Source organism: Myotis brandtii, unplaced genomic scaffold (assembly GCF_000412655.1).
Source record: "Myotis brandtii unplaced genomic scaffold, ASM41265v1 scaffold486, whole genome shotgun sequence".
Classification (NCBI taxonomy): Eukaryota; Metazoa; Chordata; class Mammalia; order Chiroptera; family Vespertilionidae; genus Myotis; species Myotis brandtii.
The window spans coordinates 1,198,805-1,220,927 of NW_005368569.1; the positions used below are offsets into that span (position 1 = coordinate 1,198,805).

The 22,123-nt window shown below is 51.1% G+C and overlaps 4 protein-coding genes across 4 annotated transcripts in view; 2 read left to right on the forward strand and 2 right to left on the reverse strand.

Moving 5' to 3' along the window:
* The first annotated feature begins 6 nt into the window (after positions 1–6).
* PARD6A (par-6 family cell polarity regulator alpha) lies at positions 7–1,769 on the forward strand. The gene is made up of 3 exons (XM_005876407.2): positions 7–81; positions 462–684; positions 910–1,769. The coding sequence occupies exons 1-3, from the start codon at positions 19–21 to the stop codon at positions 1,659–1,661; spliced, it is 1,038 nt and encodes a 345-aa protein (XP_005876469.1). The 5' UTR covers positions 7–18; the 3' UTR covers positions 1,662–1,769.
* Positions 1,770–1,949: 180 nt separating this feature from the next.
* On the reverse strand, positions 1,950–5,335 carry ENKD1 (enkurin domain containing 1). The gene is made up of 8 exons (XM_005876409.2): positions 5,273–5,335; positions 4,989–5,088; positions 4,699–4,893; positions 3,968–4,140; positions 2,904–3,029; positions 2,641–2,804; positions 2,405–2,541; positions 1,950–2,328 (listed from the first exon to the last, which is right to left on the reverse strand). The coding sequence occupies exons 2-8, from the start codon at positions 5,071–5,073 to the stop codon at positions 2,168–2,170; spliced, it is 1,041 nt and encodes a 346-aa protein (XP_005876471.1). The 5' UTR covers positions 5,074–5,088; positions 5,273–5,335; the 3' UTR covers positions 1,950–2,167.
* Positions 5,336–5,533: 198 nt separating this feature from the next.
* LOC102257745 (chromosome unknown open reading frame, human C16orf86) lies at positions 5,534–7,553 on the forward strand. Its single transcript, XM_014547876.1, has 4 exons — positions 5,534–5,661; positions 5,872–6,101; positions 6,404–6,621; positions 6,743–7,553. Exons 1-4 carry the CDS (start codon positions 5,545–5,547, stop codon positions 7,150–7,152), a joined length of 975 nt encoding a protein of 324 aa, XP_014403362.1. The 5' UTR covers positions 5,534–5,544; the 3' UTR covers positions 7,153–7,553.
* A 4,387-nt stretch (positions 7,554–11,940) lies between these two features.
* Positions 11,941–22,123, reverse strand: part of GFOD2 (glucose-fructose oxidoreductase domain containing 2) — a 13,374-nt gene continuing 3,191 nt past the window's right edge. The window contains exon 2 of the mRNA XM_005876410.2: positions 11,941–13,519. Coding sequence (XP_005876472.1) covers positions 12,621–13,519 — 899 coding nt within the window. The 3' untranslated portion in view covers positions 11,941–12,620. The remainder of the gene's footprint in view (positions 13,520–22,123) is intronic.

The window sequence follows — 22,123 nt, forward strand, 5'->3', positions numbered from 1 at the left end:
GGCCCGCCCGGCCCCGCCATGGCCAGGCCACAGAGAACCCCGGCGCGCAGTCCGGACAGCATCGTGGAGGTGAAGAGCAAAGTAAGGGCCCCTCCAGTCCTAGCTCCGGCTTCGGCTCTAGGTGCTTCCAATTCCCTCATTCTCCCCTCCCTGGCTCCTTGGTCCCGCCACCTTTTTCTCTCCACTATCCTTCACATCCCATTCTCTGGCTTTTCTCGCTTTCCCGCGCCCGTCCTTCTTCCTTTCCCTGCCGGCCTCTGGAGTCCCACTGTGGCCTGGGTTACCTGGAGGGCGGGGAGAAGACCTTGGACAGCGTCCCTTGTACTGGAGCTGAGGTCTGGGTACAAGGCTGCAGCTGTTGCCGCAGCCCGCTTTCTCACCCCTGCCACTCCTCGACCTGTGGTGAGAAAGGACGCAGGCTCCCTCCTGACCCCTCCTCTCCCCCCACTCCCTGCCTCTAGTTTGACGCCGAGTTCCGACGCTTCGCGCTGCCCCGCGCTTCTGTGAGCGGCTTCCAGGAGTTCTCGAGGTTACTGCGTGCGGTGCATCAGATCCCGGGGCTGGACGTGCTGCTTGGCTATACAGATGCTCACGGCGACCTATTGCCTCTCACCAACGACGACAGCCTGCACCGGGCCCTGACCAGTGGGCCCCAGCCGCTGCGCCTGCTAGTGCAGAAGCGGGGTGAGGAGAATGGGGTACAGTGGGCAGCCTCTGTGGGGTAGGGTGACAGGGCAGGTCTACAGGGATTAAGTTCATGCCCAGGGTGTTCAGGCTTCACCCTCAGCAATCCCTGCCCTTGGGCTGACCTCCAGGTGGTAGGAAATAGTTATAGTGTCCCCTTCCCCCTGTCTGGGCCTGAGGGGAAAGGGAGAACAGGGTCTCTGATCTCAGTGTCTCCCTCTCCAGAAGCTGACTCCAGCGTCCTAGCCTTTGCCTCCAACTCTCTGCAGCGGCGTAAGAAGGGGCTCCTACTTCGGCCAGTGGCACCTCTGCGCACCCGGCCACCCCTCCTAATCAGCCTGCCCCAAGATTTCCGCCAGGTTTCTTCAGTCATAGATGTGGACCTACTGCCTGAGACCCACCGGCGTGTGCGGCTGCACAAGCACGGTTCCGACCGCCCACTAGGTTTCTACATCCGAGATGGCATGAGCGTTCGTGTAGCTCCCCAGGGCCTGGAACGTGTCCCAGGCATCTTCATCTCTCGCCTGGTACGAGGGGGCCTGGCTGAGAGTACAGGGCTGCTGGCAGTCAGTGATGAGATCCTCGAAGTCAATGGCATTGAGGTGGCTGGGAAGACCCTGGACCAAGTGACAGATATGATGGTCGCCAACAGCCACAACCTCATCGTCACTGTCAAGCCAGCCAATCAGCGCAATAATGTGGTGCGTGGGGCATCTGGGCGTCTGACAGGGCCTCCCTCTGTCGGACCTGGGCCTGCTGAGCCAGAGAGCGATGATGACAGTAGTGATCTGGTCGTTGAGAACCGCCAGCCTCCCTGTTCCAATGGGCTGTCTCAGGGCTCTCCGTGCTGGGACCTGCACCCAGGCCACCTGCGTCCAAGTGCCCGCAGCTCTCTGCCATCCCTGGACAATCAGGAGCAAGCCAACTCTGGCTGGGGGAGTAGCATGCGAGGAGATGGTAGTGGCTTCAGCCTCTGACACACGAGGAAGCAGTCCTTGCCACTCCAGGGGACTCCTCAGTGGGGTTTTAGCTTGTTCATAGGGCCTTCTCAGTATGGGGAACATTAAAGGTTTTCTACAAATGCAGTGACGGTCCTTCTGTGTCCCAGCCCCAGCCTCCTCCCTGATCCCACAGACTTGCCTTCTGCCCTGGACATGAGGCCGGAGTGATAAGGGCAGCAGAGAGACCTTCCTGCAGTTGAGCAGCAGGAGGGCCACCACGGTTAGAATTTACAGGGTAAGAAAAGCTCTTAAGGAAACCAACCCCACTGTGTACAAAAAAATTTAATTTTGACAAAGGGTTAAAGAGGCTGGGCTAGGATGGCCCTTCTGCAGCCACCAGTGGCTAGGAAAAGTGCTCTGGGGATACCCCCACACCCCCCACACTACTGCTGTCTTTAGACTTGATGATGGGGCCTGACCCTGTCCTTTGCAACCATGCAATGATCCTCAGCTAGGACCCGTCACTACCCCTGTAAAAGGGCTCAAGCATCCATCTTCACGAAGACCTTGGGGCGGGAAAAGATCTTGATGGCCTCCTCTACCTGTACCAGCTTCCGGTCCAGCTCAGCACGGTGGCCCTGGGCCCTCAGTGAGTCTGCCCCGGCAGGCAGCAGCACCAGCTCACGCAGCAGCTGGCTCTGGCCTACAGGGGGCCCAGAAACAGTATTAGGCAGGAACGCAAGGTCCTCAGTGCGTTCCTCATCCAGTCCAGTACTCACTCTGGAGCAGATTGCTCAGTGTCTCCAGACGCTGGTTCTCAGGCATACGAGTGTGACCAGGGGGCATGGCGGGGTCCGGCTGGCTAAGTTGGCGGGCCTCAGCCTCCCGACGCCACAAATCCCTACGCTCCAACAAGCTGTGGATGCACAGATTCAGGTTGATAATCCCAGGGCAGACGTTGGCTCCCACCTGCCACAGGCATCCCTCACCCTGGGTGTTGGGCAGTGGGACCTACTAATGGGGCACGTGGCCCTTCTGTGTGGCGTTGTAGTGCTCCTGGGCTTGCCGTTGCTGCTCCAGCACCTGTGCCAGGACCTGCAGCGAGCGGGAATGCCGCCTGGGGGCCCTCTTGGCAGTGCGGGCATTGTGGCTAATGAAGTCCACACCTACGCCTGGCTCCTGCAGGACATGGCAAACGTGATGGGCAAACAGCACTGAGTGGTTCCCCTGGAACCCCCAGGATCCCTGTCCCACCTTCTATCCCACACATACTCTCACCTTGGCATTGGGGTCTGGTGGGGTTAGCTGGGGACTGGGGACACGGGGTGGTGGGAGCCCAGGACCGCAGCGAGAGTGAGCCCGCAGGAAGTGCACAGTCTCTGTCCCGGAGGCAGGGCCAGGCTCCTGGAGGGCAGGGCATAGAAAAGGGATCAGTCAGGCTGTGGTCAAGGTCTCAAAACCGAGCCTCTATCCCCGGCCCTCTGGGCCTCCTCCCTCTTAAAAAAGCACTTCTCATCAGCATTTAAACATGTGTGTCTCTCACATCCTTAACAACAAACCACCCCTCCTACCTCAGTTCTGGCTCCAGCTACCATTCTTTTCTCTCCTTCCTAGCCAAGCTTCCTAGATATGTCCCCACCAAAGTCATTGGCAGCTGGCTTCCAAGCCCGCAAATGCAGGGTCATTTCCCTGGTCTCATCGTCCTCAGCCTGATCCTCAATAACTCCTAGGTCTCACTCCTGAGATCCAGGCCTGATTCTCCATCTGCTGCTTCCTGGACACACTCCCACCCCCTGGGAGTTTCACAAATGCTCCAGCTTCAACACATCCCCAGATAACCTTATTGTCTTTTCTCTCAATCCTGATCTTCCCCTTGATAGAGAAATGGTGCCACCATCTACCCAAGACAGAATCCCACCACCCTACCCCTGTCCCTGACCTTCCCACTGCCCGGAGAAATAAAGTTTGGAAAGTGGGTTATGGGGCTCTTCATATGGGCCCAGCTGATTTCTTAGCCTACCCTCATGCTCTTATCCCCTCACAGTAAAGTATACACAGCATCCCCACTGCCCACACTCCCTCTAATCTTAGGACTTCTACCTGTGAGGTTTCATCTATAAAGAATGTTCTCTTCCATTCTCCCCTTGCCTAATTCCTACTTGCCCCTCAGGAACACCCAGCCATCACCACTTCTGAGAATCCCCTGCAACAGAACCAGCTATTTCTTAGTCTCCTGTTACCTTAGTCCTGGGATTTCCCTCTCTCCCCATAACTCAGATCGGGGTATAATTGACTCCTGGCAAATAAGATGGACAATACTTCTGGCTCCCTGGGGCAGTTACCTGCAGCTGGGCCTTGACTCGGGACTCAACTTTCTCATACTTGGGCGAGCGCCAAAGAGCCTTCAGGGGCCTGGGCTGGCCCTGCTCCCGGCTGCGCTCCTGCTCACGGAAGCGCCTCTGGATCTCCTTGATCCTCCTCAGATTCTCCTTCTCATGGTCTTTAGGGTCCTTCCCTGGGAAAAAGATGTTACCAGGCTCTGCCCTGCATATAGCCCATGAAATCCAACTCATACCAGTTCACACACAGGGTCTGACTGCTCTAAGTTAGACCCTATACAGGTACTCCATCCCCCTCACCATCGGATTTCCTTCCTGACATGGTAATTTATCTTCTATCCCTGATTATTTTCTACATTTTTATTGTGAAGTATACCGTTAATCATCTTATATATAATATTCGTCTTACTTGTCTATTGTCTCCCACTTTGACTCAATAATGGCCCATGCTTGTCTTCAACCTGCTTTCATAGCACCTACTGGGCCTGGCAAACAGTAGGCACTAAGCAACAAACATTTAACTGATATGTGAATTCCTGAAGCTGAACTGCCTCATTCAGCCCTCTTCTGTGAGAAGGAAAAGGTAGTGCATTTCTCCCTCCTTTCATAGTCGGGGAAATGGACACTCAGAGAGGCAAAGCCTGAACCCAGGTCAGGGCAGGAGAAGCATCGGTTTTTTGACCTCAGGTTTTGCTCTCAGATTTGCCTCGCTGCCCGTTCTGCCCAGAACTTACTCTTGGGACAGGCCCGTGGGCCTAGGGAAATACCCCCAAGCTGCAGCAGCATGCCCCCCACGCCGCATCGGCCACGCTCCAGGATCGCTCTGCCCTCAGGACGGATGCGGGGGCCGCGGGGCGGGGTGGCGTCCAGGTCCGGGTCCGAGGTCAGCAGGTCCAACTTCAGCGCGTTTCCCTCAAGGCGCCCTTGGGCTGAGGGGTCCGACAGGGCGGAGTGCGGGGTTCAGTGTAGAGCTGGACCCGGGCCTAGCTCGGGCCTTCCTGGGCCGCGACACCCCGCAACTCACCGGAAGCGGGCCGCCGGTAGTAGTCAGGACAGAGCGTAGGGTCGGGGGGGATGGGCCCCGAAATGCGGGACGGGCCCTCGCACATGCCGCCGTCGTAGCCCTGTAACAGTGCACCGAGGCCTGCCAGGCTCCGTCCCTGGGGTCCCGACCTCCGTCCTCAGCCCCGTGCCATTCCCTGGACGGGACCCGTCCCGGTCCCGGCCTGCACCAGCCGCCTGCGCTCCTCGCCCACTTCCCTCATTCGTTCGCGCCCCTCCCCTTCGACACCCAGGCCGGGGGCTCACCAGAGCAGTTTTTTGCAGCCCGCCGCTGAAACCCGACGGGTTTGCTGTTGCTAAGCAACAATAGTTTCCGCCTCTGGGGTCAGGGGCCAATGCCCCTGGCGCAAAGTCTTCTGGGGTTTGTAGTCCCAGTTCAGGGTAGAGCTGATCGATCGCCAGTCCCTTTTCCCACCCCGGCTCTCGCCTCGGAGCCAGTCTTCCGGGTACAGCAGTGAAAAGGGCCCGTCTTCGCCTTCACTCCCAACTCCCAGCAGATGTGCTGACTCCGCGCAGCTATGGCCTCATCAGGGACCGAGAGGCGACCAGGAGCCCAAGAGGGAACGGCGGAGGGGACGGCGGAGGGGCCTGCACAGCTCTCGGAGGCACCCCGTGGCCACGTTCAGAGCTCTGAGGTGAACATCGGGGCTGTCTAGCCTTTACTGTTGGCCTCGGCGCTCTCTAGGAGGCCAAACTCTGTACGTTGACCCCCTAACTGGCAGGACAGGCTTCACAGACAGACAGGGGCAGGGGCTGGCGCCCTTCATCCGCATTTGGTGTCTAATGACTGATGCCTGTATCCTTTGTCTGGCTATGGTGACCGGTTACCTCTGTGTCACCTCTAGTGTCCAGTAATGGGAAACCAGGGCCTGGTGTCAGCCCATGAGGCCTGTGGGACCCAGGGTGAAGACAAGTGTCCAACAGGACCAGTCTCAGAGCCGGAGCTCCAGGAGGAACGACTCAAGCTGGAGGAAGAACGGCTCAAGCCAGAGGTGGAGGCACTGGAGGAGAGAGGCCCCAGGCCTATGGCCTCTGTTGTGAGGTCCAGTCATGGTCCCAAGAGGAAGCCAGTCAAGTGAGGGGGCTTTCAGAGGGAAGGAACAATAGGGTTGGGGGGTGAGGGGGTATCACACCCCAGTAGGATTCCAAATTCCTGCACTCCTGCAGGGTGCATCCTTCTCCCCTGCCACCACCATCACTCCTCACCCCTTCTGTCCCTAAGAGAGGGAGTCTCAAGGCCTTGTTCAGGACTGAACTCACATGAGCTCTCAGCCCTTATCCAGTTCGGGGCCTCATTGACCAGGAAAGGGACAAGAATCTGGGCCTGAGGTGGTAGGCATGCAGGGCTATTTGCTCCTGAAGCCTCCTGTCCCCCAGCCTCCCAGGGCCTAGTCACCAAGCCCATCCTAGGGCTGAAGCTGAGCTGCCCCAGGGACTGCCGCTGCAGAGAGAGGACCTGGAGGGTAGCCAGAGCGAGCCTTCGCCATCTACCAAACAGCACAAAAAAGCCAAGAAACGCAAGAGTCTGGCCGCCCCAGTGCTGCCAGCTGTGGCCAGCACAGCATCTGCACCCTCAGAGACCTTGGGGCTAGAGCGTGAGTGGCAGTCCCTGGCCCTTCTCTCCGTCCGCCCCCCACCCTCACCCCCCGACCTGCTGGCCTCCTGACATGGCACAGTATGGTGCTCCAGCCCCTGCTGTGCCCCGGGTTCTTGCAGGAAAGGCCCAACGCTTACGGCCCCTGTACCAGTACATCAACTATTGCAACCCTGAGCTGAACGAGGCAGGGGAAGTGGAGAGGGAGGCTGAGGCCGAGGTGGAACCTGAGTCGGACCCAACCCTGGTCCCCAAGGAGGCATGTGTGGAACAACTGCCAGCCTTGCTGCCAGTGGCAGGTGAGCTGGGCTCAGGCCGCAGTTTGCCCTGCCCCAGTATGTTCGTGTCTCCCACCCATGCTCTGGTTCCCCTTGGAGAGGAGGCTGGAGAGGAGCCTGGGGGTTTGCCCAGCTTGGGGGTCAGTGGCCTCCTCAAGACCGAGATGGATAAGTCAACTCAGGTGGACATCAGCAAGATGCTAAGTGTCTGCGCTGCCCCACTTGTACCCCCACTCTCTCCTCAGTACAAGTGACTGTCCCATCCCAGGGGCTGTTCCTCTGTTCCCAAGCCAGGACCAGAGCACAGCCTGTGGGCTTCAGCCCTCAGGTGAAAGGGGGAATTCTGCCCTGCCCCAACTTGGGACCTTGAACTTGCTGAAAATAAATGTTTTTCCTTTTTCTCAGACTTTGACTTCCCAAATAAGACACCTGAAGTGGGAGAGCCTGGGAAGGGTGGAGGATTCCCCAGGGCAGGGTTTGAAGCCTGACTGGTCATCTGGATCGCCCAGGAGTTTGACAAAAGTACAGATTCGTGGGCACTACCTCAGGTCTAACTGAATCAATCTGCAGGGGTGGGACCTGGTTCTGTGCATTTAAAGCAGCGGTTCTCAACCTGTGGGTCTCGAACAATGAAAATACACCCTGCATATCAGATATTTACATTACGATTCATAACAGTAGCAAAATTACAGTTATGAAGTAGCAACGAAAATAATTTTATGGTTGGGGGTCACCACAACATGAGGAACTGTATTAAAGGGTCGCGGCATTAGGAAGGTTGAGAACCACTGATTTAAAGGCTCCTCAAATAAACCTGAGGATCAGATAGGATATAGTGAGGATGGGAGGGATGTGATGAGGAACAGGGGGCAGAGAAAGGAAAGGGACTGTCAGGTCACGGAAGCAGGTGTGTGGCCTTGCTCCCTGTCTCCCAGGAAGGGGCTTGCATTTAGTCTGACCTTGAGGGGACCAACACTTGGGATACTCCCTCTGAAGTGGCAGTTTGTTTGCCTGCCCCAGGACTGGCAGCTTTGGGGGGCTCTGTTGTTAAACCACAGCTGGACCAGACTTTGCCCCCATAATGGCCCCTAGTGACAGAGGATCAGGGCCTTTTTACTGGCAGGCAGGGGTGGTGGTGGAGGTGAATGGCCTCCCTGGAGTCTGACAGTCAAGCCACCAGATGACCACTGCCTCTCACCCGTAGGACTCTCTGGGAAGAGGCGGCCAGTGCTGGCCATTTTGAAAACCCTCATATCCAACTGCTTCCTGGTCCTCCTGCATGTCCCTCTGACACCATAAACAGGGAATTTCAATTGAATAATTTCTCCTCCCTACAACCTGCTTTTCCTCCTGTATCTCATCTGCACAATGTTCAAGCCCAAATCCTTCACCCCTTCACTTGGCTAGTTCACATGGACCTTTGAGAAACTCAGGGCACCTTTCCTGGCAAGCCAGTGTTGCCCTGCATTGTAGCACCCACATACCACTGCCCTGTGTTTATTAACTGTCTCAGGACTAGACTGTGAACTCCCCAAAGGCCTTTGTCATTGCATCACAACTACCTAGCAGAGGACCCCCATAAAAGGTATCAAGAAGCCTGGCCGGCAAGGCTCAGTGGTTGAGCCTCAACCTATGAACCAGGAGGTTGCTGTTTGATTCCTGATCAGGGCACATGCCCAGATTGTGGGCTTGATCCCCAGTGTGGGGCGTGCAGGAGGCAGCCAATCAATGATTCTCGTCATCAATGTTTCTAACTCTCCCTCTCCCTTTCTCTCTGAAATAAAAAAAGTGTGTATATATACACACATATATATTATACACATATACTAGAGGCCCAATGCACGAAATTTGTGTGAGTAGGCCTTCCTTCCCCCGGATGCCGGCACTGGCTTCCCTCTGGCACCCAGGACCCGGGCTTCCCTTGCAGCCCCAGCTTCGTCCGGAAGGTTGTCCAGAAGGACGTCCGGTCTAATTAGCATATTACACTTTTATTATTATAGATTATAGATATACATATACATACATACATATGTTTAAAAGGAACCTATGCTTTTCCTGGGATAATGATCTGACTACCCAGGAAATACTGTCCACAGGGACCATGCAGAATGAATACTTCCCATAGGGATGAACAGAGGTTCTCAGAGGTAGAGGGCCCTTCAAGGTAACTGAGCTTGACCTCCTCACGTTATGGTTGAAGCCTGGAGAGAAATGGCCTTTTATGAGGCCACATCCTGGCCTCAAGGAAGCTCCACCCTTTCCTGAGCCCTGCAGATCTGAGTACCCTGGGGCTCTCTGGCTAAGGCCTGGCCCAGGAAGGCCAAGCATCTGCTTTCCCTGTGTGGTCTCCAGGGTTGGAGGTATGGACCAACACTGATAAGGAAGCTCTGTTCCTTTCTTCCAACAGGCGAGGTAGGAAATACTCAGTAACCATAGAAGAAAATGACCTGTCTACATTTCTTGAGGCCTGTTACCGGACAGGTTTGTCTAGGCACAGAAAGGAACAAGTCACCACTATTCCTAGAAGCTCACTCTAAGGGAGAAATGCAGAAGCAGCATGATGCAAGCAGACACATGCTATGGAAGAGCTGAGGACAGACTGTGGGGCCACAGGCGGTGGGGGTGACGGTCACTATGCCTAGGAAATAGTGAAGAGGCAGCCCTCCAGCCGATTCCTGGAGAGTTGGGTGGCCTTCCAGGCAGAGGCTATGCCAGGGATGAAGCCTTGCTAGTATGGAAGATGCCAGCCGCATGCAGGAGGGCCACTTAGGTGAAGCAGAGCATGGCCATCAGGAGGCCAGGGTGGGTGAGTCTGAGAGTGATGAGGGGTGTAGGCAAGGAAGACATTTTGGAGAGGTTCTTAGGGCAGCTGAGTGAAGGACAGAGTGAGAAAGGGAGAGACGGGACACTGGGTGGGAGACTGTTGTCACTGTCCGGGTCTGAGGCCTAGTTTTGGCTGGGGGTTGGAAAATAAGCAACAGGTATTTTGGAAGTTCGCTTCTGGTTGCTGGAACAGGGAGGAAAAAGTTGACTGCACTTTCAATGGCTTGGAAAAACTATTTACTTTGACTCAAAGAAGATCCTGAGTTTGGGACACAGGTTCTGGGAGGTGATGCTGCCTCCCTCCAGGAGGGGGCGGTGCAGGACAAGCCTGGAACCTGCTGCAGGCTGTTACCCCTGGGGACCAAAACACTGCTGGCTTCCTTGACCACAGGCATCTAGCTACTTCAAGGTTCATTTCCTCCCTGGGGCCAACCCAAGAGATAGGACAGTTAAAGAAGTTTAAGGGGTGGCCATGGACTCTGGGAGTGCCCACAAAGGATCTGAGATCTTTCTCAAAGCAGCTCTGCACTCAGCCCACTGCAGTCTGCCCCGGGACTTCTGGGACTATATCTTTGTAAACAAGGGGTTTGCTGCTGAGCCCTATAAAACCTAAGTAGTGCCACTGAGTCAGCAATATGACCCTTTCTTAAGTAGGAGCATCTGAGTTGGGCAGAATAGATGCATGTGCGTTCTTGGTCAATTCCCAAATTTAGGATGGATCTCAACATGCTAGTAACGCAGAGGGACTGATCTGGAGCTGAGCTGGTGGTCCCTGGGAGGAGGGGGGGGGGGGGGGGGGGGGGGGGGGGGGCAGCCTCTCTTTCAGCTCTACTAGCGTCCTGCCTGGTGGGGCTCTCTGCAGTCCACCTCCTCCTTCAGGCCAGGCTGAGATTCTTGCTGCAGGGAGGGGGCAGTAATCTGGATGGGGATCTAAGAGAGGAGGGGCCAACCCAAGAAATATATGATGTTAAAGGGCACTGGGAGTCTGAGGAGCCACAAGTGCTGGGGAAAGAGTAGTTCAGGGTCAGGCTGCAGTCAAATGACCCTGACCAGGCTCCTGACTACGTCACTTATAACTTACAGGAGGCAAGTAACTTTGCTCTTCTCTGCCTCAGTTTTCTGATCTGAATATGACAATATTAATATTAGCACCTCACAGAGTGATTTGGATATTAAATAAAATAATATGCATAAAACGTCTACCCTAGGGGGCCCAGCATGCAAAAAACATCTTCCAGTCCTGGCCAGTGTTGCCTAATGGTTAGAGTGTCAGCCCTTTGCATCGAAGGGTCACAGGTTTGATCCCTGGCCACCAATTGATGTGTCTCTCTCATATCAATGTTTCTCTCTCCCTCCCTCCAATTCCCTCCCACTCTTCTCTCTGATAAGCAATGGAAAAACTATCCTTGGGTGAGGATTAACAAAAACAAACAAAAGCATACTCCAACACTAGCCATTGTGATTTCAACTCACAAAGACAAGGTATAAAAACAGAAACAGGCCAGATGACTTTTATAAGGGGTGCCACGAGGAAGATGGAGCCCACCCTCTGTCTTCCTCTTTCTGGCAAGGAGCCCAGGGCACGGCAGGGAGGATTAGAAAAGGGAAAAGTCTGATCCAGGTACAATCCTGGCAGGCTGGCCGTGGACACAAAGCACATGTCCCTCCCCCCACCCTCATCGCGGACTGACATGGCTAAAAGGCCGTCCCTGTGTAGAAGTTGTTAAATGCATGTTTGGTGCCTGGCGGGCTGGCCAGCCAGTGTTTGGCCATACCCACTTCAAGGGGAAGCGTGTGGGGCCTCCTCCTCAAGTTCATCCTGTCAGGCCGCTCGGCAACGTTCCTCACCTCCCCTCCCCCAGGGCTCCCCTGGAACCAACTTCACGGTCTTAAGAACAGAACCCCTCTGGACCTGCAGCCCAGGAAGGCCCCACACTCCCCAATATCTCCCTGGACCAGCAGGCATGACAGCTCCCCATTAGGAAGTCTTGAGTCCTGTTTTCCGAGCAAAGACTTTGCTCTGGAGGCTCCTGGGATGTGGGGACGAGGGAAGAAGCTGGGAGGTGGCAGGAGCCTGTGTGGCCCACCAGCCAGCGATGGGTCGGAGGTCAGGGCTGCTGTGGAGACACCAGAAACGATGAAAATAGAAACAATCTACAGCAATAAACAGGCCTTTCATTACTAAAGAAACCTAACCTACCAAACAGCCAACAACCATGTGCCGTAGTGTCAGAGTTTGATTTATTAACATTTATCAGATGTTCCAGAGTTCTCCCTTGTCTTCTCCCTGCCAAACCAAGGGCCCTCTGCTCTAGTCAACAGCCCCTGAGAGCTCTCCTAATGAATATCCCCTCCACCCACCAGGGAAGGGGCAGCCTGAAATCTGGAAGGGCCTAGTCATGTGGGAGAAAGGGCGTTGCGGATCCCTGAGGGATGCCTTGCTGTCCTTGCCATTCCTGAGATGCCCCAAGCCCAAGAAGGGCATGGAAACAAGGCTTTTTGTCATTTTCCTCAGGACTGAGGAATCAGCCAAACTGGCTCCTGGCTAGGCCTTCACATCCAGTTAGGACCACAGATATGCTAAAGAAGCCCCCAAGTCAAGCTTGTGCTCGCCTTGCTCACCAGCACTAACTACACAGACATCTGGCAGCAGCTCTGCCCCTCGCACACAGTGCTAGCCCACAGGCCATGCAACAGGAACATCACCGCCCTGCAGCTCTGGGGAGTGAGCAAGTGCTGGAGGGGCGTTTTACTGGGGCCACCTTGGGCTCCCCCTGGGCCCCACCCATGTTGACTTGTTACATGAATGACACTGTCTATGCTATAGCCAAGCCCTTCCATCCTGCTCCTGGTCCCTCCTTGGCCTCTTTGCCCCACGGCAGGGAGCCCATGTACAGGCTCACAGGTTATTCCGCTGGAGCGCCTCACACAGGTTCTGGTTGGCATCGGGTTCCTCCGTCAGCACCTCCACAGCCTCCCATTCCCCGGATCGGCTGGACCTTTTGATGGCGTCCACCACACTCTGCATGTACAACCCATCCTCAAACGAGGCGGCCATGGAGACGGGGGTGTGGTCCCATGTGCGGCGGTCCCCCTGCCCCTGGAAGGACTCCCGCAGGGCCTGCACCATGTAGACCATGCCCTTCAGGTAGAGCAGCGGGACATCCTGGGGCCCCTGCTCGGGCAGCCCTGCGCCCACAGCCAGTGAGTCCCTCAGCAGCAGCTCCTCCTGTGTGGCAGAGTTCTTCTGCCCATAGAGGTCAGCTCCCCGGGCAACAAGGCGTCCTGCAGAGCCCACCACCATGACCTCATGCACAAAGGCACCTGGCATGTTGAAGTTGAGTGTTACTGTGCTGCACACCCCCCCGCCCATGAGCATCTGGAAGAAACAGAAGTCATCGCTGGTGACATGCCGGATGCCACGAATGGCCGCATTCTGCCTCACAAAGGTCTTGAGGAGCCCGTGGACCTTCTCTGCTCTTTGGCCAGTCAGGTGGGTCAGCAGGTCCACAATGTAGGTGCCCATGGTGTGCAGGCCTCCTCCGCCCATGAGCTCGTCGCAGATCCAGCCGTAGTTGGGGCTGAGCAGGCTGCCTGAGTAGACGCGGGCATCGCAGATCATCACTGCACCCACATAGTGCTCGGCAATCAGCTGCTTCATGCGCACGAAGGCAGGCAGGAAGCGCAGCACGTTCCCCACCAGGCTCATCAGCTGCGGGTAGTAGCGAGAGGCCGTCACCATCCGGAAGGCATCCACCGAGGTTGCTGCCTTCTCACAAACCACATTCTTCCCAATACCTGGGAATAAAACACAATAGGAAATCTCAAAGTTCCAAGGGGTTTACACTGGGGGGAAGGAGAGGGGAATGTATTTCTCGAAGGCAGATGGACTCAGGAAAGCCTCTTATGAGACCAGATGATGGCCTCGGACAAGAGGAAAGACGACTTCAGCTTGGATGAAAATGGTACCCAGTGTCTGGGACTGGAGAAAGTGTTATGAGCTGGAGAAAGAGGAGTAAGTTCTTAAGGGAAAATGAAAGGAGTAGAGACACAGACATAAACCAGGAGGGGGAAGTAGAGGTGGCGCGATGGTAATTTTATGTGTCAACTTGGCGAGGCTATGGTGCCCATCAAATACCTCTGGACATTGCTGGGAAGGTATGTGATTGACATTTAAACCAGTAGACTTTGAATAGAGTAGATTACCCTCCATAATGTAGGTGGGCCTCACCCAATCAGTTGAAGAGCTTAAGAAAAAAGACTGAGGTTTCCTGAAGTGGAAGAAATTCTGCTTCCAGACTCAAGTCTGCAACATCAACTTTTGCTGGGGTTTCCATATTGTTGTCCTGCTCTGTGGATTTCAGATTTGTCAGCTCCTACAATCACATGAGCCAATTCCTTAAACTAAATCTCTCCCCAATATATCTTACTGGTTCTGTTTCTCTGGAGAACACTGCCTCATATAAGGGGGCTGGAGAGGTAGACATGCTTCTTGGACATGCTCATGTACTTTTTAAAAATGTATATATTTTATTGATTTCAGAGAGGAAGGGAGATGGGGAGAGAGGTAGAAACATCAATGACGAGAGAGAATCGCTGATCAGCTGCCTCCTGGGCAACCTGGGCATGTGCCCTTGACCGGAATCGAACCCAGGACCCTCTGGTCTGCAGGCTGAAACTCTATCCACTGAGCCAACCGGCCAGGGCATGCTTATGTACTTTTAAGCATTTATTAGATCACCAGCTTTGGGCAAGAGAATCTATATTTTAGGGGATGGGCTTTGCACTGTCAGGTGTAACTGCAGAAAGGGCTCTAAGATTCCCTGCAGACTGTTCTTTGGAAACACTGGTTCAGTAAGTTACTGTAGTCAAAGGCCAGAAAATGCTTGGCTCCAATAGGTGGGGAAAGGGAGTGAAAACATCTGCTCTGCCCTCATGCCCATTCTGAGTCCACTGAAGCTGGAAGGCACTCCGAGAGCAAAACAAAGCTAGACGAAACCCAAGGAGAGCCTGAGACTGAGCAGCTTACTTCCATGTGAGGAAACAGAGAAGATCAGCATTCCTCCATGTTTTAAAATGCCAGTTCAGCCGAAACCGGTTTGGCTCAGTGGATAGAGCGTTGGCCTGCGGACTGAAAGGTCCCAGGTTCGATTCCGGTCAAGGGCATGTACCTGGGTTGCGGGCACATCTCCAGTAGGGGGTGTACAGGAGGCAGCTGGTCGATGTTTCTCTCTCATCGATGTTTCTAACTCTCTATCTCTCTCCCTTCCTCTCTGTAAAAAATCAATAAATATATTTAAAAAAATAAATAAATAAAATAAAATAAAATAAAATAAAATGCCAGTTCATGAGGGTATGAGCAGCCGTAAGACACCAACACCTGGGGTACGCCTGTGAGCTTGGGGTGGTTCAATTAAAAAGTAGTCCTATGCTATTACCCAATAAAAAATTTACAAAGCCCAAGAAGTCGTATGGACTAGACCAGCCGTGGGCAAACTACGGCCGCGGGCCGAATCCGGCCCGTTTGAAATGAATAAAAACTACGGCCCGCGGGCCCGGTCCCGCCCCTTTTGAATGAATAAAACTAAAAAAAAAAAAGACCGTACCCTTTTATGTAATGATGTTTACTTTGAATTTATATTAGTTCACACAAACACTCCATCCATGCTTTTGTTCCGGCCCTCCGGTCCAGTTTAAGAACCCATTGTGGCCCTCGAGTCAAAAAGTTTGCCCACCCCCGGACTAGACGCACACACAGGTGCAGATGGCAGGATCAGGGAAGGCTTCACAGGGGAGTGAGGTTCCAGGGAGTATAAGGGGGAAAAGGCATCCAGACAGAGGAAACTGCACGTGCAAAGGCACTGAGGTAAGGAACGGCCAAGAGTTAAGATTCCTGCCCTGACCGGTTTGGCTCAGTGGATAGAGCATCGGCCTGCAGACTGAGGGGTCCCGGGTTCGATTCCGGTCAAGGGCATGTGCCTTGGTTGTGGGCATATCCCCAGTGGGAGGTGTGCAGGAGGCAGCTGATCAATGTTTCTCTCTCATCGATGTTTCTAACTCTCTGTCCCTCTCCCTTCCTCTCTGTAAAAAATCAATAAAATATATTTTTTTAAAAAAAGAGTTAAGATTCCTAAAGGCCTGTGTGTACACCAGGAACTTGGCTGAAGGGGCTACACAGGGCCTATAAGCAATGTGGGAAATTGAATAGTCAATTGTATCACTCACAGAGACAGTCAAGGGAGAGGGGTAAGTTTGGGGCTGGAATCCAAAATTGAGCTCTTAATACTCCTCTCCCCAAGTCTTCCCCATCTCAGTCAATAGCAACTCCATTCACCCAGTTTCTCAAGCCAAAGTCACGGGAGTCATCTCTCACATCCCATTTGTTTTTTTTAGAGAGAGGAAGGGGATGGGGAGGAGCACCAATGTAAGAGAGCAACATTGATCAGTTGCCTCCCACACACACCCCAACTGGGGATCAAACACGCAACCTGGGTATGTGCCCTGACCAGGGATCAAACCTGCCACCTTTCAGTGTGTGGGACGATGCTCAACCAATGCTTCCTCACACTTGTAGGATTTTAGGATTAGGGACAGGAGAATCACAACATTGGGTGAGAATTTGGCCACTTGGCTGCGGAACACATATGACTGCCCAGGAAAGCAATGAGGATATTAGATCCTCATACACAAGCACCTCATCTGAGAGCTGTAGCTCTGGCCAAACCAGAGGCTTCTTGCTGGAACTATTCACTTCAGTGGGTGGACACTGCAGTGTGGGGAGGAGAAGAGGTGGGTGCGAAGGAAGAGGACTTCTGAGAGTTTGGTGGTGATAAAACTAGGGTAAGTAATCTCCGTTTCATGCCAGGAGAGGTCAGGGAAGGGGGAGAGGCCTTCCTTCTTAAGCCCCAAACAATAGAGAGCTCTTGAACTCAGGAACCAGCAGTACTATCAGTGTGAGAGGAGCTAAAGGCCATTTTTAAAAATACATATATTTTTAATTGATTTCAGAGAGGGAGGGAGGGAGAGAGATAGAAACATCAACGATGAGAGAGAATCACTGATTGGCTGCCTCCTGCACGCCCCCTACTGGAGGGGATGGAGCTCGCAACCCGGGCATGTGCCCTTGGCAGGAATCGAACCTGGGACCCTTTAGTCCGCAGGCCTATGCTCTATCCACTGAGCCAAACCTGCTAGGGCTAAAAGACATTTTGAGTTAAATAAGCTCCTGCAGGCCAGCTACATGGGGTCTTACCTTTAGGAAGACTTGGGTGGCCTGAAAGACTTGCTTACTTAAGTTTATCTAGCGTTCCTGCTAGCAAGTCAAAGGATTAGCGAAGCCGAAAACTGCTGTCTCCTGGGAATGGGGAAAGCATGGATGTTGAGTGCCTATTAGCTCTGATCTCCTGTGGGGTGAACAAGTTTCATGCTGCAAGCCTCTCTGCAGCCATAATCCCCAGAATAGTTAGGAGTGAAGTGCCCTTGAGCACCAGAGGCCCGAGAAGCTGCCTGACCACCATTTCGCTCTCTAGTAACACACCACAGGTTCACAGCTTTGGGACCACACACCTCTGTGCCCCTGCCTAGAGGTGTGGGACTAGATCAATGACTTCAAACAGCAGGGTAGAGAAGCAGCCCAGGAAAAGCAACACTTTTGTGTTTTTTATAAAATCCAGGGAATATCTGTGTATTTTAAAACATAAAAGGTACTGCTTCTAGAGAAATAACTTGGAAAGCACTAGACTAAGGCACTCTTGCTCACGGCCCCTCTACACCCTTTCCTGGGTCACAGTCCCATGTTGGCTCCATGGGTCACACCAGCAGACTGGCTCCCATGGGTAGAATTTGTGACTGTCTTCATTCATCCACTGTGCTAGGCCTTGTGTCAAACTCTGGGGACACAACATCGGGCATAGTCTCTACCTTCAGACAACTTACAATTTAGTAGAGAGAGAGTCATTGACCAAATTATCATATAAATACACGCAGAACTGCACCTGTGAGAAATGCCATGAATGATATAAATGGTGATGTGAAAGCATATAGCAGGGATCTGACCCGGACTGGGGCTCAGGGAAGGTATCTCAAGGGACTGGTGTTCTTGGGATTAAATTATCTGGGTCAGGCTGATGAGGAATGATCTCTTGTTATCTCAAGAGCCTGTGGGGAAAGAGTTGGCAAACTCAGTGTTTTTCTAATGAAGCATATAAGTGCCAAGAACTGGGCACAGAAACTTACCTTTTAGTGACAGTTTTAAGAAAACATTCAATGGTGGCAAAGATGTTAGGGCACTTTGCACATTAAAATATAGTTTTCTGAACTGAGAAATAAAACATGTCAGGATCCCACCCTCTCCTTTAAGGAATTCATGGGAAAGATTCAAGGATAAAATTTGTAGAAGAAATGAAAAAAGAAAAAAGGTAAAACAAAAGCAGAAAATAAGATGCCACAGAGAGAGTTGTGATATGAAAAGAACACCAATGCAGGATCAGTCCACAAATTAATTTTATGAAAAACTAATAAAAATGAGGGCAAGAAGCAATCTTTATGGCCTCAGAAGTCAGGCAAAAATATAATTATCTAACAAGCAGAGGAAAATGCAATTCTGCCCACAGCATTAAGACTTAGTAAGAAGTCACAAATCAATAAACACGATACATCACATAAACAAATTGAAAGGGAAAAATCACATGATTGTATCAATAGACGCAGAAAAATCATTCGACAAAATTCAACACCAATATTTTTATTTATTTATGTTTTAAATTGATTTCAGAGAGGAAGGGAGAGGGAGACAGAGATAGAAACATCAATGATGAGAGAGAATCATTGATCAGCTGCTTCCTGCATGCCCCACATTGGGGATCGAGCCCACAACCTGGGCATGTGCCCTGACCAGGAATCGAACTGTGACCTCCTGGTTCATAGGTCGATGCTCAACCACTGAGCCATGCAGGCTGGGCTCAATGGCTTTTTTATACACCAATAATGAATTCTCAGAAAGAGAAACTAAACAAACAATCCCATTTACCATTGCAACAAAAAAATTAAGATACTTAGGAATGAACTTAACCAAGGAGGCAAAAGACTGGTACTCGGAAAACTATACAACGTTGAAAAAAGAGATAGAGGAAGATATAAACAAGTGGAAGAATATACTGTGTTCATGGATTGGTAGAATCAACATCATTAAAATGTCCATACTACCCAAAGCAATGTACAGATTCAATGCAATCCCTAGTAAAATGACAACAGCATATTTCACAGAGCTAGAACAAATACTCCAAAAATTTATACGAAGTAAAAAAAGACCTGAATAGCTGCAGCAATCTTCAGAAAGAAGAACAAAGTTGGAGGACTCACAATACCAGATTTCAAGTTATACTACAAAGCCACCATAATCAAAATAGCCTGGTACTGGCACAAGAACAGGCATGTCGATCAATGGAATAGAACAGAAATTGACCCAAGCCATACGCTCAATTAATATTTGACAAAGAAGGCAAGAACATACAATGGAGTCAAGACAATTTCTTTAATAAATGGTGTTGGGCCTAGCTGGTTTGGCTCAGAGAATAGAGTGTCGATCTGTGGACTGAAGGGTCCCAGGTTCGATTACGGTCAAGGGCACATGTCTGGGTTGTGGACTCGATCCCCGGTGGGGGGGCGTGCAGGAGGCACCCGATCCATGAATCTCTCATCATTGATGTTTCTCTCTCTCCCTCTCCGTTCCTCTCTGAAATCAATAAAAATGTATTAAAAAAATAATAAAATAGCCGAGCCGGTTTGGCTCAGTGGATGGAGCGTCGGCCTGCGGACTGAAGGGTCCCGGGTTTGATTCTGGTCAAGGGCATGTATCTTGGTTGCGGGCACATCCCTACTGGGGGGCGTGCAGGAGGCAGCTGATCGATCTCTCTCATCGATGTTTCTAACTCTGTATCCCTCTCCCTTCTTCTCTGTAAAAAATCAATAAAATATATTTAAAAAATAATAAAATATATTGAAAAACTGAAAAAGGTTAATCTCTTAGGTCAGTGGTGTATCATATCCAAGTGCCAGAAGATAGACTCTGGCTAGCTGAACTCAATATCTGACATTCACGTGAGGCTGTGGCTTTGAAATAGCTTAATCAATACTCACTTGCCCAAAGCAAGTAATCATTTAAGCTAGGGAACTTTACAGAATACTGACCATTTTCCTGAAGAGACAGCACCCACAAGGGGGAACATTTGGCATTGATTCCATTCCTTCACTGTTACTGAAAAGTGTGTCCACTTGGCAAAGCTCGTCTTAGTTTTCAGGCAGCATGAATTAAAACCAAGAGAACATCAGTATTCTACAGTCCTGTTCCTGAGTCCTCAGCTCCAATATCCAATAATCTTACAAAGACTCTTCAATGGAGCCCTTGTCCAACAGATTTAACAGTACTTGGGGACAACATGTCCCATTGCTCTTGACTTCTCTTTCTCACACCAGTGTCACACTTGCTACAAGTTTTTACCAAAATACTTCAGCAGTAATTGGAAATGAATTATTCTGCATTACTGAAAGTGTTCAATCACATTATAATGGGTCACATTTGCATAATAACTAGGAGATGATCAAATAATGTCTACTGGAGTGATTTTGCAAATTCAGCATAGTCGATGTAGCCATCATTGTTCTTGTCATCGTCTCTTAAAACACCATCTATTAAGTTAATCAGTTCCTCTTCGCTCATTGGTGGTTCCTGTTCATTCCCTCCCTACAAAATTTAAATGAGACAATGAGTTGGCACATTTTACTGGAAGTACGTAGCCAATTTCCAAAATGTCCATGCTCGTACATGTCTGAAAACTTCAATGTAGGACGTGGCTACCCTCTAGGAATCCACAAGCCATGTATCAGATATAGTCAATTCATAACAATCCAATTTAGAAATTATATTTGCCAGTTAGAAGATATAATCAAAGTAGGCCCTTGCTTATTTATTTTAAAAATTACTTCTCATCCTTTTCTAATTACGAAAGTCATCCATGTTCACTGTAGAAAGCTAGATATGGTTTACACAGAATTATGTGTTTCAGCAGGGAGTGGGGGTGGGCTAGAAGAGTTCAATGGGGGGGGAGGGGATATATGTAATACTTTCAACAATAAAGAATTATAATAAAAAGACTTCATGAGAAGTGAACTTAACATTCCTGGACCTCAGTTTCTGTAACTGAAAATGAAGACAGTGGATTAGATCAGTGTCCCTCCATCCTTAGTGTGCATCAGAATTGAAGGATTGTTTAACAGATTCTCAGTCCTCACCCTAGATTTAGATTTAGAATCTGGATGTATAACAAGTTCCCAGGTCATGCTTATGCTGTTGGTTCAGGGACCACACTCTGAGAACCACTGGATTAAACACTCTTTCCACGGGCCCTGCTGGCCCGTGAGTTCCAGAAGAAAATACAGTTCTACAACTATTATGAAAGTTTTAGGAAAATCTTAATCTATGTCATATATATCCTTACTAGAGGCCTGGTGCACGGGATTTGTGCACTGGTGGGGGGGGGCGTGGCCTGTGGGGATTGGTCCACTGTGGGAGGGCCACTCATCCTGGTCAGCAGAGTGGCTGTGGACCCGCCCTCTGAGGGAGTGCACTGACCACCAGGGGGCAGCTCCTGTGTTGAGCATCTGCCCCCTGGTGGTCAGTGCCTGTCATAGCGACTAGTCGTTCCGCCATTCAATCGATTTATATATTAGGCTTTTATTATAGAGGATAGGCACAAATCTGTATCAGTGCTGTACGCCTCACATTACTGCTTGTTAAGTCTCCATGACTTAACTTTTACAAAGACTTATCTTTTACAATGGTTAGCGTAGCACAATGACAGAGGAATCCTAACTAAATAGAGGCTTTAGATGAATATGATAAACTTTTCACTGGTTCAAGATCTGAAAGAGCTAATCAGCTAATCTAAAATTAGAGTACTTCAATAACTGTAGAGCTAAATATGTTTTTTAAAAAAATTATTTTATTATTTATGTTTGTTTTTCAACATCTTTTTTAAAAAAAATCCTCACCCAAGGGTATTTTTCCACTGATTTTTAGAGACTGGAAGAGAGAGGGAAAGACAGAAATATTGATGTGAGAGAAACATCGATTGGTTGCCTCCTGCACTTGCTCTGGAGCCTGCAACCAAGGTACATGCCCTTGACCGGAATCGAACCCTGGACCCTTCAGTCCGCAGGCTGACGCTCTACCCACTGAGTGAAACTGGCCAGGGCTAAATATGTTTTTTTTTTTAAAGCTCTAAAAAGAACGAGGATCTAAGGTTTAGACAGCGCCAATAACAGAAAAGAAAAAAGAGAGACGTGGTAAAAGCACAGAAAATATACTCTCATGCATATATGTGTGTGTGTATGTATGTATATATA

Coding starts and splice junctions, on each gene's coding strand:
- ENKD1 (XM_005876409.2), bottom strand. CDS start 5,073: ATGTGCGAGGGCCCGTCCCGCATTTCGGGGCCCATCCCCCCCGACCCT. Junction 4,894..4,988: donor CTACCGGCGGCCCGCTTCCG/GTGAGTTGCGGG, acceptor CGGACCCCTCAG/CCCAAGGGCGCCTTGAGGGA. Junction 3,030..3,967: donor GAGTCAAGGCCCAGCTGCAG/GTAACTGCCCCA, acceptor CCTGCCCTCCAG/GAGCCTGGCCCTGCCTCCGG.
- LOC102257745 (XM_014547876.1), top strand. CDS start 5,545: ATGGCCTCATCAGGGACCGAGAGGCGACCAGGAGCCCAAGAGGGAACG. Junction 6,102..6,403: donor CCCAAGAGGAAGCCAGTCAA/GTGAGGGGGCTT, acceptor CCTGTCCCCCAG/CCTCCCAGGGCCTAGTCACC. Junction 6,622..6,742: donor AGAGACCTTGGGGCTAGAGC/GTGAGTGGCAGT, acceptor GGGTTCTTGCAG/GAAAGGCCCAACGCTTACGG.
- PARD6A (XM_005876407.2), top strand. CDS start 19: ATGGCCAGGCCACAGAGAACCCCGGCGCGCAGTCCGGACAGCATCGTG. Junction 82..461: donor TCGTGGAGGTGAAGAGCAAA/GTAAGGGCCCCT, acceptor CCCTGCCTCTAG/TTTGACGCCGAGTTCCGACG. Junction 685..909: donor CCTGCTAGTGCAGAAGCGGG/GTGAGGAGAATG, acceptor CTCCCTCTCCAG/AAGCTGACTCCAGCGTCCTA.